The following is a 16,321-nucleotide window of genomic DNA, read 5'->3' on the forward strand; positions in this document are numbered from 1 at the left end:
TTTCGACATAACATCCCCTGGCGCTGCCGTGTCCGTTCAGATTTGCTCAATCTGCGTTTTGTACGAGAGCTGTTACATGGCATCATATATCCTTGAAAGACTTTCTATGTCGAAGGGATTTCCATGCTGTCTTTTACAACGTATTTTCTGGTGGTTATCTTCCTTTTTGCTTGGCAAGTTCAGTTGCTGACAATCGGTTCCCGTCTGACATTTCTTCTACTCGGCGCTGTTTACTTAAAATGATTCAAAACTATCTGAGGATTCTCGATATTTACTTACAAGCGGTCTTTGTAAATAATCGTTTATTTGAGACTTCCATATTCGCTTTACATTGATGATACGGAAACACTTCTCAAGATCTGATGCCTTAATGACTATCTGCATACACCTCAACTGTTTGAAGAAGAATCGTTTCCTTAATTTCAATGAACATGCATGTAATGCAATCCTATAGGGCGAAATTAGATGAATGTTTTGATGTTGTTTCAAAACAATTACTTTCAGCTACGTGTGTGAGGTTTTCTGTGGCACTGAAAAATGTCGCAATCTGTTTAGATCCGCCCAAGAAACAAAATTGTTTACAATTAGTCGTGTTTTGGGGAAAAACGAGACGAGAAACAAGAATCAATCAGCAAATACGTTTGCAAATAGCAGCACCGGCATGCAAGTGAGAAAATTGATGTAGTCTATTATGTAACTTTTCAACTAATCTCAAGATGAAAGGACACTGTAATTCGTCTTAGAGATTAACATGAACTGCTTTGATATTGAATAAAAACAATGTACATCCTCTGTCAAACGAATTTCGTTCAGACATGGTAACATACAAATCTCTAAAAGAACATCAAGAATCATAGGCTTCGAGGCCACAGTACATCATCCACGATTCAGCGATAGGCTTATCGTGTTTTGGCTGAAAACGCAACTAAAAACAAAAATCAATTAGCAGATACGTTTTCAAATAGCAGCACGGACATGTTAGTTAGAAAATTGATACACCCTATTATGTAACCTTTTCAACTAATCTCAAGCTGAAACTACATTATAATTCGTCCTAGAGATTAACATGACCTGCTTAGATACTGAGTAAAAACATTACAAATTCTTTGTCAAACGAATTTTTCTCAGGCATGGTAACACACACAGTCCCCCAAAAGAACATCAAGAATCACAGGTCTCGACGCCCAAGTACATCATCCACGATTCAGCGGTCGTTTGAGCTTCAGACTCTCCGCTTTCCTCATTTTCCCAAGAGTATTTCTTCACTATTTTAATCCGTTTCAGGTTGAAAGAATGATTTGATGATTCAAGGTTTCTTTCTTTTGTTCATCAAGCGGGAAAAAATCTGGTAGCATTCTGGAACCTTTTCGACATAACATCCCCTGGCGCTGTCGTGTCCGTTCAGATTTGCTCAATCTGCGGTTTGTACGAGTGCTGTTACATGGTGTCATATATCCTTGAAAGACTTTCTGTGTTGAAGGGATTTCCATGCTGTCTTTTAGACTGTATTTTCTGGTGGTTATCTTCCTTTTTGCTTGGCAAGTTTGGTTGTTGACAATCGGTTACTGTCTGATATTTCTTCTACTCGGCGCTGTTTACGTAAAGTAATACAAAACTATAAATAAAAGCAGCATCATACCCAGAAATTGAAAACAAACCAGTGACGTACACACACAGCACACGTCCTTGAGAACAGACAACAAAGGAACTGAAACAATTGGGGGGGGGGGGGGTTCTGTTTGTATCTCCTCGTCTTAAATGATTCATGTTACCAAGTAACAAGCATACATTATAAATTCCTTAGTCTACGGTTTTGTTGAAAACTTGAAAGTATCCTGTCCAGTCTCTGAAAAGCATTGAGGTGCTACTGGACGGTCATTCGTCAACACGAATGGTATGCGGTTACTTCTACATAACAGAGCACCAAGTATCACCGGCCCCGACGTAAAAACTGCATCTTCCACATCTTTCCGAATCATCACTCGGGCTTTGTAGACCCTTGGTTATCTATGCTTTGACGGATCTAATACCTTCCTTTTACTGGGTGTATCATAAAGGAAAAAAAACTGCAAAGCGTTTTGAACCTTTCACAAGACATCTCCCGGGTTTGTGCATTCTGTAGTTTGTCAAAAAAAGCTCACTTTTAGACGAAACGGGAGATGTTTTGTCGAAAATGTTTTTTTTTTAAAGTTCTGTTGCGGTAATACTTTCATAGTGTCTAAAAACATGGATTCAAGGGAAGCTTTCGTCTGTCTTGAAGTGTTCTATCCTTCGTAATTTTCGGATCCTCTTTGATCTTTTAATCTGACTGCAAGATTGCTCAAAAATTTAAACTGGCTATGACTTAGTTTTGAAAAGAAGTTCACCAAAAGGGCCTCTCCATTAAAAGGAAGAAAATCCGAAGCCAAGTTGAGTTATGTCTCTGACGATTCTCGATATTTACTTACAAGCGATCTTTGTAGATAATCGTGTATTTGAGACTTCCGTGTTCGCTTTACATTGATGATACGGAAATCACGTCTCAAAATCTGATGCCTTAATAACTATTTGCATACACCTCAACTGTTTGAAGAAGAATCGTTTCCTTGTTTTTAATAACCATGTCTGAAATGCAATCCTATAGGGCGAAATTAGATGAATGTTTTGCTGTTGTTTCCCAACAATTATTTTCAGCTAAGTGTGTGAGGTTTTCTGTGACACTGAAAGATGTCAAAATCTATGTGGTTCCGCCAAAGAAACAAGATTGTTTACAATAAGTCGTGTTTTGGAGAAAAACGGAACTAAAAACAAGAATCCAATTAGCAGATACGTTTGCAAATAGCAGCACGCACATGCAAGTTAGAAAATTGATACAGCCTATTGTGTAAAAGACAATGTACATCCTCTGTCAAACGAATTTCGTTCAGGCATGGTAACATACAAATCTCTAAAAGAACATCAAGAATCATAGGCCTCGGAGCCAAAGTACATCATCCACGATTCAGCGATACGTTTATCGTGTTTTGGGGAAAAACGCAACTAAAAACAAGAATCAATTAGCGGATACGTTTCCAAATAGCAGCACGGACACGTTAGTTAGAAAATTGATACACCCTATTATGTAACCTTTTCAACTAATCTCAAGCTGAAACTACATTATAATTCGTCTTAGTTTAGAGATTAACATGAACTGCTTTGATATTGAGTAAAAACATTACAAATTCTTTGTCAAACAAATTTTTCTCAGGTATGGTAACACACACAGTCCCTAAAAGAACATCAAGAATCACAGACCTCGGCGCCAAAGTACATCATCCACGATTTAGCGATCGTTTGCGCTTCAGACTCTCCGCTTTCCTCATTTTCCCAAGAGTATTTCTTCACTATGTTAATCGGTTTGGTTGAAAGAATGATTTGCTGATTCAAGGTTTCTTTCTTTTGTTCATCAAGCGGGAAAAAATCTGGTAACATTCTGGAACCTTTTCGACATAACATCTCTTGGCGCTGTCGTGTCCGTTCAGATTTGCTCAATCTGCGTTTTTTACGAGAGGTGTTACATGGCATCATATATTCTTCAAAGATTTTCGGTGTGGAAGGGATTTCCATGCTGTCTTTTAAACTGTATTTTCTGGTGATTATCTTCCTTTTTGCTTGGCAAGTTTGGTTGCTGACAATCGATTCAGTACTGTCTGATATTTCTTCAACTCGGCGCTGTTCACTTTAAGTGATACAAAACTATAAATATTATAAATTGAACTATCTCTTTTCTGATTGGCCGAAAGCGTACAGTGAATTTTCGAAATCAGCGCCTGTGACGTCATCTCTGTAGATTATGCAATAATCATATCAAGGACACTCAAGGTCACGGGTAATCATGTCAAGTTCGCGCACTTTGTGTTGCTTGCCGTCAGTGAAGAAGAAAAGACATGACTTCCATTTTTTTCGTTCAATGTGTAATAAAACAATTATTAGATTCCGTTTTTGATATCCAGAATAATCAAGGTCTCGGTAAGAGTTATCAGGCTCAGCCTTCGGCTTCGGCTGATAACCCCTACCTCGACCTTGATTATTCTGGGTATCACAAAAACCTCATCCAATAATTGTTTAGAAGCAGCATCATACCCAGAAATTGAAAACAAGCCAGTGACGTACACACACAGCACACGTCCTTGAGAACAGACAACAAAGGAACTGAAACAACTGGCGGGTGATTCTGTTTGTATCTCCTCGTCTTAAATGATTCATGTAACCAAGTAACAAACATACATTCTAAATTCCTTAGTCTACGGTTTTGTTTAAAACTTGAAAGTATCCTGTCCAGTCTCTGAAAAGCATTGAGGTGCTACTGGACGGTCATTCGTCAACACGAATGGTATGCGGTTACTTCTACATAACAGAGCACCAAGTATCACCGGCCTCGAAGCCAAGACTACATCTTCCACGATTAAGTCATCATTCGGGCTTTGTGGACACTTCGTTATCTATGCTTTGCCGAATCTAATGCCTCCCTTTTACTGGGTGTGTCATAAAGGAAAAAAACTGCAAAGCGTTTTGAACCTTTCACAAGACATCCTCCGGGTTTGTGCATTCTGAAGTTTGTCAAAAAAGCTCAGTTAGACGACACGGGAGATGTTTTGTCGAAAATGTTTTTTTTTTAGAGTAATGTTGTGGTAATAGTTTCATAGTGTCTAAAAACATGGATTCAAGGGAAGCTTTCGTCTGTCTTGAAGTGTTCTATCCTTCGTAATTTTCGGATCCTCTTTGATCTTTTAATCTGACTGCAAGATTGCTCAAAAATTTAAACTGGCTATGACTTAGTTTTGAAAAGAAGTTCACCAAAAGGGCCTCTCCATTAAAAGGAAGAAAATCCGAAGCCAAGTTGAGTTATGTCTCTGACGATTCTCGATATTTACTTACAAGCGATCTTTGTAAATAATCGTATATTTGAGACTTCCATGTTCACTTTACATTGATGATACGGAAATCACGTCTCAAAATCTGATGCCTTAATGACTATTTGCATACACCTCAACTGTTTGAAGAAGAATCGTTTCCTTGTTTTTAATAACCATGCCTGAAATGTAATCCTATAGGGCGAAATTAGATGAATGTTTTGCTGTTGTTTCCCAACAATTATTTTCAGCTAAGTGTGTGAGGTTTTCTGTGACACTGAAAGATGTCAAAATCTATGTGGTTCCGCCAAAGAAACAAGATTGTTTACAATAAGTCGTGTTTTGGAGAAAAACGGAACTAAAAACAAGAATCCAATTAGCAGATACGTTTGCAAATAGCAGTACGCACATGCAAGTTAGAAAATTGATACAGCCTATTGTGTAAAAGACAATGTACATCCTCTGTCAAACGAATTTCGTTCAGGCATGGTAACATACAAATCTCTAAAAGAACATCAAGAATCATAGGCCTCGGAGCCAAAGTACATCATCCACGATTCAGCGATACGTTTATCGTGTTTTGGGGAAAAACGCAACTAAAAACAAGAATCAATTAGCGGATACGTTTCCAAATAGCAGCACGGACACGTTAGTTAGAAAATTGATACACCCTATTATGTAACCTTTTCAACTAATCTCAAGCTGAAACTACATTATAATTCGTCTTAGTTTAGAGATTAACATGAACTGCTTTGATACTGAGTAAAAACACTGCACATTCTTTGTCAAACGAAGTTTTCTTAGGCATGGTAACACACACAGTCCCCCAAAGAACATAAAAAATCACAGGCCGGCCTCGGCACCAAAGGACATCATCCACGATTCAGCGATCGTTTGCGCTTCAGACTCTCCGCTTTCCTCATTTTCCCAAGAGTATTTCTTCATTATTTTAATCAGTTTAATTGAAAGAATGGCTTGATGATTCAAGGTTTCTTTCTTTTATTCATCAAGTAGGAAAAAATCTGGTAGCATTCTCGAACCTTTTCGACATAACATCTCTTGGCGCTGTCGTGTCCGTTCAGATTTGCTCAATCTGTGTTTTTTACGAGAGCTGTTACATGGCATCAGATATCCTTGAAAGACTTTCTATGTCGAAGGGATTTCCATGCTGTCTTTTACAACGTATTTTCTGGTGATTATCTTCCTTTTTGCTTGGCAAGTTTGGTTGTTGACAATCGGTTACTGTCTGATATTTCTTCTACTCGACGCTGTTTACTTAAAGTGATACAAAACTATAAATAGAAGCAGCATCATACCCAGAAATTGAAAACAAACCAGTGACGTACACATACAGCACACGTCCTTGAGAACAGACAACAAAGGAACTAAAACAATTGGCGGGTGATTCTGTTTGTATCTCCTCGTCTTAAATGATTCATGTAACCAAGTTACAAGCATACATTCTAAATTCCTCAGCCTACGGTTTTGTTTAAAACGTGGAAGTATCCTGTCCAGTCTCTGAAAAGCATTGAGGTGCTACTGGACGTTCATTCGTCAACACGAATGGTATGCGGTTACTTCTACATAACAGAGCACCAAGTATCACCGGCCCCGACGCAAAAAGTACATCTTCCATGATTAAGTCATCATTCGGGCTTTATGGACCCTGGGCTATCTGTGCTTTGCCGGATCTAATGCCTTCCTTTTACTTGGCGTGTAATAAGGGAAAAAAATCTGGAGAGCTTTTCGGACCTTTTCAAGACATCTCCCGGGTCTTTTGTGCCTATCCGGGCTTCTGCATTCTATGATTTGTCAAAAAGCTCAGATTTAGACGACTTAGGAGATTTTTTGTCGAAAATGTTTTTTAGAGTTATGTTGTGGTAATAGTTCCATATTGTCTAAACACATGGATTCAAGGGAAGCTTCTGTCTGTCTTGAAGTGTTCCTTCTTACGTAATTTATTTTCTCTTTTCCATCTTGCGTAATTTGATCTGACTGCAAGATTGTTCCAAAAAAATTGAAATCGCAATGACTTACTTCGGGTCTCTCCATTAACAGGAAGAAAATCCGAAGCTTCGGTTCTGTCTCCGATTGAGGATTCTCGATATTTACTTACAAGCAGTTTATTTGAGATTTTTATGTTCGCTTTACATCGGTGATACGAAACCACGTCTCAAACTCTGATTCCCTAATGATTATTTACAACACCTCAACTGTCTGAAGCAGAATCGTTTACTTTCTTAATGAATATACTTGCAGCGCTATCCTATAGGGCGAAATTAGATAAATGTTCTGATGTTGCTTCAAAACAATTATTTTTAGCTACGTGTGTGGGGTTTTCTGTGACATTGAAAGATGTCAAAATCTGTTTAGTTCCACCCAAGAAACAAAATTGTTTACAATTAGTCGTGTTCTGGGAAAAAAACGGAACTAAAAACAAGAATCCAATTAGCAGATACGTTTGCAAATAGCAGCACGGGCATACAAGGTAAAATAATTGATAGAGTCTATTATGCAACATTTTCAACTAATCTCAAGATGAAACCACGCACATTATAATTCGTCTTAGAGATTAACATGAACTGCTTTGATACTGCGTAAAACTGACAATGCACATTCTTTGTCAAACGAATTTCTTTCAGGCATGGTAACAAACACAGTCCTTAAAAGAACATCGAGAATCACAGGTCTCGAGGCCAAAGTACATCATCCACGATTCAGCGATCGTTTGCGCTTCAGACTCTCCGCTTTCCTCATTTTCCCAGGAGTACTGCTTCACTGTGCGAATCTGTTTAGTTGAAAGAATGATTTGATGATTGAAGGTTTCTTTCTTTTGTTCATCAAGCGGGAAAAAATCTGGTAGCATTCTCGAACCTTTTCGACATAACATCTCTTGGCGCTGCCGTGTCCGTTCAGACTTGCTCAATCTGCGTTTTTTACGAGAACTGTTACATGGCATCATATATCCTTGAAAGACTTTCTGTGTCAAAGGAATTTCCAGGCTGTCTTTTAAAACGTATTTTCTGGTGATTATCATCCTTTTCGCATGCCAAGTTTGGTTGCTGACAATCGGTTACCGTCTGATATTTCTACTACTCGGCGCTGTTTACTTGAGGTGATTCAAAACTATAAATAGAATCAGCATCATACCCAGAAATTGACAGCAAACCAGTGACGTATACACCCAGCACACGTCCTTAAGAACAGACACAAGACGCAAAACAGTTAACGGGTGCGTCTGTCTGTTTGTTTGTCTCCTCGTCGTTAGTGCTGCATGCATTAGAAAAGAGCATGGTCAAATCATTATCATTGGCGAAAAGCGAGAAGATGTGTGAACTGGCAGGATAACGATTGTTTGATGCTCCCGGTTTGATCTCGTCATTATCCGTTGTTGATATAATAAATTCGTACAGATTGCACCCACCTTCACACGAAATTCACAAGTGGGCACGCATAACATTGCTATGTTACTGATATCACATATTGTCAAAAGAAATTTAGAGCAAAGAGCTCCAACAAATACATGAATTGATGATTCGTTTTTTTTTCTCTTAAAGCACGAGGTTGCTATTTACAATCTAACAAGCGACGATCAATACCAGTCATGTATTTCAGGCCTTTCTTGCTAATAGATAAATTGTGCCCATTACAGGTATGGCCTAGTAGTATGCCGGACTTCGAACCTTAGATCTAGAGGTACGAGATCGAAATCAGGACTGATCTTTCGTATTTGTGTTTCTGTGCATGATTCACTGAACAATGCCTCACTCGACCAGGAGTATAAATGAACACCGTCATATTTTTACGACAACCTGATAAATATGCTGAGGGTTTGCGCCCTGACCAAGGACATTGTTAAACTGGTATTCATGCAAATCATGATTTTAACTTACACGACTAGAAGAGCACGTGTACATCCGAACTGTGTGTTGTTACGAAGCTTAAAGTTATGAAATATTGAAATAAAAAGAAATAAGAATTATGTTTTAATTTCAATTATATTTCGATTTATTTTAATTCTAAAAACGTAGTTTTGTAATACTTAATTCGATAATGATGATGATGGGTCGAATCATAGTGTATATGTTAACAAATTAGTGACACTGTCGTCTCTAAGCAAGGTTTTCAGCTCAAACGGATTGAACCGTCAGATTACCACAACCATTGACCGTTTCTTCCTGTTGGAGTATGAAAGAGAGGCAATAAACCAATAGTGACAGGTGTTATGTCGTAGCAAGTTTTGTTTTTGACTTTACCCTCAAGTGTAGTGTTAAGAGTAAACGTACAATGGACAGTGTTTTGTTTAATCTTTCTAAACGGTAAATCAAAATAAAATTATTTTATAGTCATTTGCATAACTGCGGGCAAATGGATATGGAATAAATCAATACTTCCAAATCATTGTTTTAGAAAGTTTTAGTCTTTCATTATTCAAGACAAGCTTGAATTACCAGCATTTTCACAACAATAAGAATGTTGTAGACGTGATACATAATTGCAATTAGGGTTCCATCAAGACAACGAAAAAGATTCGTCATTTTTTAAAAAAATAATTAGATAGAATTGTATTTATGGAAGACGTCTCGTACAACACAATGTTTTAAATGAGAAAATCACGTTTCACAAGCGCCAAAGCCAAAGTACATCATCCACGATTTAGCGATCGTTTGCGCTTCAGACTCTCCGCTTTCTTCATTTTCCCAGGAATACTGTTTCACTATGCTAATCCTCTTGACAACTGAAAGGATCGTTTGATGATTTAATGTTTTCCTCTTTAGCTTGTCAGGCGGGAAAAAATCTGGAAGTATTTTCGAACCTTTGCGCCAGAACATCTCCGTTCGGCTCTTTCGGGTGGGCTCTTTTGCCGCTAGTCTACGTTTTTCACGAGACATGTTAGATGACACCACATGGGCACGGAAGACTTTCTTAGAAGAAGATTTTTCCATGATTGTAAGTCAAATTTTCTGGCTTAATTGTTTTTCTTAGAAACAATTCGAGATCCAAAAGATTCTCTTCTTTCGCGTGAAACCTCTTTTCTCAGTTGTGGGTTGTTCTGTACTTGATGACTTCTGTGAGAAGCAGATTCCCTGATAACAACTTGAATAAATAGTAAAATTTGATCAATGTTGCACCGTCAAGTGAAACGGAAAAGTGAGCGCGGCTCTACATAATTCAAGCAAAATGATTGTTGTTTTTGGAACAGTGTAAGATTGATATCAGTCATTTAATCAGACACATTACCCCAAAGGTAGAAGACGTCAATACGATATTAGCATAAACATTTCATATGCTATTTGATAGCGGCGTCTTTTGTAACAATGGCTAACAGGAGTAACAAACACGGGCATCTCCAACTTTAAAAAAAAAACACTGACCAAGGCTTAATAGCGCAACCTACACAACAGGACAACATGCATTATCGTATATCAAAAGCCTGACACATTGTCCAATAAAAATACAGGTCTATTTAGATATCATGCTAGCAAAAGTCAGTCAACCTTTTTCATAATGTAAGCTGAATTTGTTTTTACGTTATCTTACTTTTACTAGCAACATTGAATATACCCCTGACTAGCGTGGCTAAAGACATTTATTTAGAATTTAATTTCAGTCCTACTGATTCAGTGATTACAAGAACAACACCCTTTTAACTCTGAAGACGTGGCTAGAATTTCTAATAACCCCTGGTTGAACATCTGCGCAGCAAACGCAAACATCAATATTGACTAGCAAAGTGGCCGAGACACCGCAGAGGGAAGTACACGACGTATTATTTCCGACTGATTTGTTTTGGCCTAATACGTCAACAAACACACTCAGTTTTACCATATATGGTGATGTAAATTTGCACCCTCAAGTCGGGGCCGTAATGCTAATAGCATCACAGAAAAAAACAGAACTTACGTTCAAAAATAGAACATAAATATATAAATTACAATATTAAGAGTGAAAGCCACATCAACCTTGGCTGTTTTCAAGCAGGTCCTTTATCTTGGTCGAACATAATATAAGCCGGCAGTTAAGGAGCGTAAACGGTAAAGTGGCATCGTATGATATAATCGAAAGAGTTTACGCCACTTAAAGTTGAAAGGTATTGTCACCGTAACACGCGTTAATAAAATGTAAGATTTTTCTCGAAGCAATTCCCTTTTAAAGCCTAGACAATGTTTTGTATAATCTCAACTTGACAAAAAGCTGAAAAATAACGTGCCCAAACGTTTCGATACAAAATATACACGCCCAGTAAGCGTCTGCCGAGACAATCACGTTGGCGCATTTGATTTTGAAGGTTTGAAAAAGGATCGACTTGCCTTAGTTGCACAAAGAAAAATATAATGCACCATGGTTCATTCAAAACCAAAATTAAGTTTGGCACATAAGCACTACTGAAATAAGCAATGCTGATCAATAGACGCTAACGGAAAAATGCAAAGCATAAGTGGACTTTCATCCCTGCTACAAGATTTCTTCCTCGCATGAAGTACTTACATTAAAAGTACTTCAGGAAATTATAATGAAGCTCAATGCTGGATTTCTTCCGCGTCGATGTGGAAATGAAATAGCAACGTGGCTTGTTGTCTGCAACCTTTAGTTGTAGCAGTGTTTTTTTTTTTAAGTCGTTTGCTAGGTTATCACTGTTGCAATTCTGCGAAGCCCGAGATATCATTAGTAAGTTTACCGTTACTGAAGGACTCACTCTGACATCACTGTATTGTTTTCTTCACTCAGTAGTCATTCACAGTCTCGGTGAGATACCAAGCACACGTTTACCACGAATTCAGACCTCCGAGATCGGACTGAACTCGCAGTCTTCCTGTCGAAGTTGCTAAGCAGCTGATCACGCAGTCATGGCGCGGTAACTTTCGGACTACTCTCGCTGTTCTGTCATCGGGAAACCAATATCGGAAATTCTACCAGTGCTTAAGCGAATATTCGCTGTCAGACGGCACTGAGGCACTTGTCCTCAGAGTGGTCTCTTCCCGACGAAGCGGCAAATCAGCACATGGACTATCAAATTACAATGGAACTGGGTGAAAGTTGGAACAACTCCTGAGTTGGAATGTTTTGTTGATTTTTGCAACGCTCTCAATCAAGGAAAATGGGTGAAATGGCGAATTAATACAAATGAGTAAAAATTGGTGCCAAATAGATATGCGCTTTATAAATCAAATTTTATGATTAATATTTAGCACTGTGCTTCGCACCCTGTTTACCTCATTTTATATAGCATGAAACGATCTCACTCGAACATGAATCACTATAGGTCATTAATTTCTAAAGCGAAAAGAGGCGCGTTCAAAAAATAACAGAAATTGAAATTTTGTGATGGGCGATTGTGAGAATTTGCGCAAACAACGTTGTTTGCGTGGAACTCATTGCATTGTTTGTAATTATAGAATCTACGCAAGTTGCCTCGATCGTGGTTAAAACCTATTTCTTCCTATTTATTGAGAAACCCCTGAAACGGAGGTAATTCAGTTTCTTTTAAGAAAATTAAGTTTTCCCAAATTAGAGCGAGGTAAACAGCACGTTTTCTGTACAAAAATATCTCTTTTATGCGCATCACAACCTGCTCAATACAAATCAAATTAATTGCACCCCATAACAAAGTTTTCTGTTTTATCAGAAAAGTAAATTAGAGCCAGATGACGGATTTAATAAACAACAACGAGTCTTACTACTACTTCAGCTATTGCTACTACTACTAAAATGACATTAACAATCCTATTCCTCAGCATAAAACGCTGGATGGAAAAAGATTTTTTGACAATTCTACACCTGCCAGGTTTGTTTGTTGATCCGGCAACAAGTTTTGCATAATACGCTAGACGCATTCTTAGCCAAAAAACTTAAGCCAGGCGGCAATTCCTCTTTGTTTTTCAAAACATTCTCGTTTTCCACCGATTTTGAGAAGCTTTATTCCCAAGCAAGCGTTTTGGTTGAAAACTCCTGTACTTTGCATTGAAATACTGCTGCTACAGAATGTCGTTTCGGGAAAAAAATCCGGGTAGACTGTCCGCATGTGCGTGTTGCATTGAGTAATCGTTCTCGTAGTCGCTCCAATGTCCATAGTTAATACCATGGTTCGGCTTGTAGCCTTGCACAGAACCTTTCCCACACGATCATTCTTCTCCTTTGCTTCCCTTTTATATTCACAACGCTGGTGCAACGGTAACCTCGAATCATCAGTATTGTTCGGTGTACCTATCTCTTCGTTTACCGCTTCAAAAATAGTAGGAAGGCAAGCGATTCTCCGCCTAGTCTGAATTCTGCCTTGATAAGTAGCACGCATTTTTCCAAGGTGTCTGCAAAACCTACACATTCTGAATCTGAGGAGAGCTTTCCACCCGCTGATCCCAGCCTCTTCAAAAAAACAAACCTTAATAAGATACTGAAATGAGCATTCGCATGTTTATATACCATAAGTTTAATCAAAATAAATGTATATATATCACAAAACAGAACAATTTGACAACATATGATGCACTTCATGACAATAATGGCGTCTAATGCACGGATATTGATAATGATTTCAAAACCAATTTTACCATTATTGGAGACTTGTCTGGGCTTAATGTGAACCTTAGTTTTCTTTACGTCCAAACATCTCAATCGTTGTTCAAATTTAGCTGAATCAATCTAGAAGGCCACTGTTCTTTTCTTAGGTGTTTTGACTACAGTTGAGTAACATCAAGCAGCATGCATGGCACGTACCCCTTTTGTCATTTAAAGCTTGACAAAAACAAACGTGGAAACCAAAGGAGTGTTGTCTTTTTCTCTGCGTCGTATTCATTCGCTCGCTCTTTCATCAGAATTTTTACATATATATATATATATATATATATATATATATATATATATATATATATATAAATCAAGTGGGAGAGCGTGCAAATGATTTGAATTAATTCAAAATTTGATGGACTTATTTTTTACTTTCAACTTCTTTTAAGATCCCTTTTTTTTGCCAGACAACAAGGCTAACACAACAGACATATCTTTCTTCACAAAGACTTCTAATCGTATTGGGATTTTTTTTTTCTCTCAAGCTTACTCCTTGCAGCTTAAAAACAACAAAAGATAACTTTGTGTTCCGATTGTTGATGGACGTATTTGACATATTCAATGTCCTCCGATTTCCGCTGTCGGTGATTGTTGTCCTTTTATAGTAATCTCCACTGCTGTACGTGAGAAGTCGCACGGTAGGAACATATGCAAAGCGAGCAGCCAAAAAAATACTTCAATAAATAAATAAATCAATTAATTTAGTATAATTTCCAGAGCGTTCATATTCAAATTCAGAAGCGAAAGATCGCCTTCATTCCAATTCGGTCTATTTTTATGCTTTCTTTTTTGTTTTCAATTTTACCCAGCTATTTTGTCCTTTAACACATTTTCAACACATGGATGGATCAAGCTCTGGAATTTACTTTTTCAAGCCAGTACAATCCATGTTTACGAATTATTCCGTCTCAGTGTTTGCCTCCTCATTGTATTACGTACATTAAATTTGTCGATGGTTGTTTGGTTTACAGTATGTTAAAGTTAATTTATTCTGCTTTCTTTTGTTTTTTAGAATTTTTTTGTTGCAATTGTACATTTGGTTTTATATTTTTTTATGACGTGTCGTTTGTTTGTTTCAAAGAAGAGAGCTATGAACATAAATAAGTAGATTGGTCATACCTCGACATGTTACAGCTGAGGTTTAAGCTGTTCTAAATTTCCTACGCACAGAAAAATAGATAAGGGAAAAAAGGCTCTGTCGAGTGTTTTTGGACAAGATTTAGCCGCTTTGATCTTTACCCAAGTAGTCGAAAAAAAGCGTAGTATTATGTTTAGAGTCAATTTTTTTAACAAACTACATAGACATTGTTTAAATCATCAAAGTAGGAAACTGAATAAAATCAGTAATTAATATCAGTCACACACACACTGATGCGCCTTCACGAAGATTTAATTAAGAACTTTAAAAATAATAAAGAATACAGTAAGGCTTCTTTAAAGGCGTCAGTAATTTATATTTTTTGTAAATAACCGAGATATATTAAAAGAAGGAAAGAGAGAAAATATATGGCAGTGAGTTCTAACAGCAATTAAACTTTCCCAGTGAAAATATGAAATATCATCGCACGCAGTTAGAAAAAAAATATTAAACAATGAAAGACAAGGCCTGAAAAAAATTCAGAATTGAACGTGATTCGAACCCATGACTTCAATGATACCGATGAAGTGCTCTATCGACGAGCTTCAATCCGACAGCATTTATTTCTAAACGCTTTTCTCTTACAAAAGTATCCGTTGTGTTAAAATACAATTACTCAATCAGCACCCGATAAAAAACTGACAACTTTTGCGGAAAGCACCAGAGGTGATAACACCACAACTAGTCTATTGCAATACAGGGTTGACGTTTCGGGCAGTCAATAGAAAGAGGCATCCACTTTAATGTATTCTTAGTTTACAACACATTTAATAAAACAGTATAAAGGACAGTAGGCTCGATATGACAAAGTAAATTAATGTTTCTAAAATTAACAATCACGTAGTTAAGTTTCAATCTCGATCTTCGGTCTGGCCCAGTATTAACGATTTTGACCCAAAATTTCTAATGAAACCGATAAAATTGAATACTTTAAGAGCATAACTTGATGTACAAATACATAATTTGTGGATTTGAAGGGGAAACCTTTGTTTTATGTATTTTTCATCAGTACTTTTGATACACAGCGTTGATATTTAAATCATCAAACAAAGTCAAACAATTGCTACACGCCTCGACTCATTTGTTTTTCCCAAGACCCTTCTGCGATTGACTAATTCAACTCAGTCAGTGTCAAAGTTTCTGTCTCTTCTTTATAAACAAGGCGGCAATTTTGTTTGGCCTGAACGGTGTATCTAGCATATGAGGCCTTCAAAGGTCAATTCCTTACTGAAGGAAAAATGAAGAATCATCAATGTCAATAAATTATTAATTTTGATTTCTATTCACTGCTACCTTGGTAAAGATTTATCATCCAAAAAACTCTAGCCAGGCAGCGATTTCGCTAAACTTGCAAGCTTGAGCATCTCTGTTTGGTATTTTCCCGAGCGTTTTCTTACTTGAAAGTGTAAAGCTGTTGTCTATAAATGACGATTTCATGTCCTGTGGGAAAAAGTCAGAATATGGCGTACTTAACAAGTGTCTCCACTCATCTTGAATTTGCTGGAATGACCGCGATGCATCTGCTTCTGTAAAGTCGGGTTTAATAAACGAAGGAACAATGCATCTCGCATTTTTTTGCCTTCTTGGTTTAGATCGTTTGTTCTTTTTGGTAAGGGGCAACATGATTCCGTACTCCCCCAGCTGTTCTGTTTCAATGACATGTTGCTGTTCGCTCTTTTCGCCTGCTGCAGTCTCTTCAGCCATTTCAACATCAGTAGCCTCATAAATTGTGGGCAATCGACGCCAG

General features: G+C 37.6%; 1 protein-coding gene and 1 long non-coding RNA gene across 2 annotated transcripts; both read right to left on the reverse strand.

Annotated features, from left to right (window-relative positions):
* Nucleotides 1-285: 285 nt before the first annotated feature.
* Nucleotides 286-8,481, reverse strand: LOC110042200 (uncharacterized). The gene is made up of 2 exons (XM_089297978.1): nt 3,274-8,481; nt 286-1,591 (listed from the first exon to the last, which is right to left on the reverse strand). Exons 1-2 carry the CDS (start codon nt 3,583-3,585, stop codon nt 1,520-1,522), a joined length of 384 nt encoding a protein of 127 aa, XP_089154104.1. The 5' UTR covers nt 3,586-8,481; the 3' UTR covers nt 286-1,519.
* Nucleotides 8,482-9,154: 673 nt separating this feature from the next.
* LOC110042305 (uncharacterized) lies at nt 9,155-13,676 on the reverse strand. The gene is made up of 2 exons (XR_002295880.2): nt 13,421-13,676; nt 9,155-13,235 (listed from the first exon to the last, which is right to left on the reverse strand). It is a non-coding gene; the product is annotated as an uncharacterized LOC110042305 (long non-coding RNA).
* Between the last annotated feature and the right edge of the window lie 2,645 nt (nt 13,677-16,321).

Source organism: Orbicella faveolata, unplaced genomic scaffold (genome assembly GCF_042242905.1).
Source record: "Orbicella faveolata isolate gen_17 unplaced genomic scaffold, um_ofav_v1 contig_3, whole genome shotgun sequence".
NCBI classification, from domain to species: Eukaryota; Metazoa; Cnidaria; class Anthozoa; order Scleractinia; family Merulinidae; genus Orbicella; species Orbicella faveolata.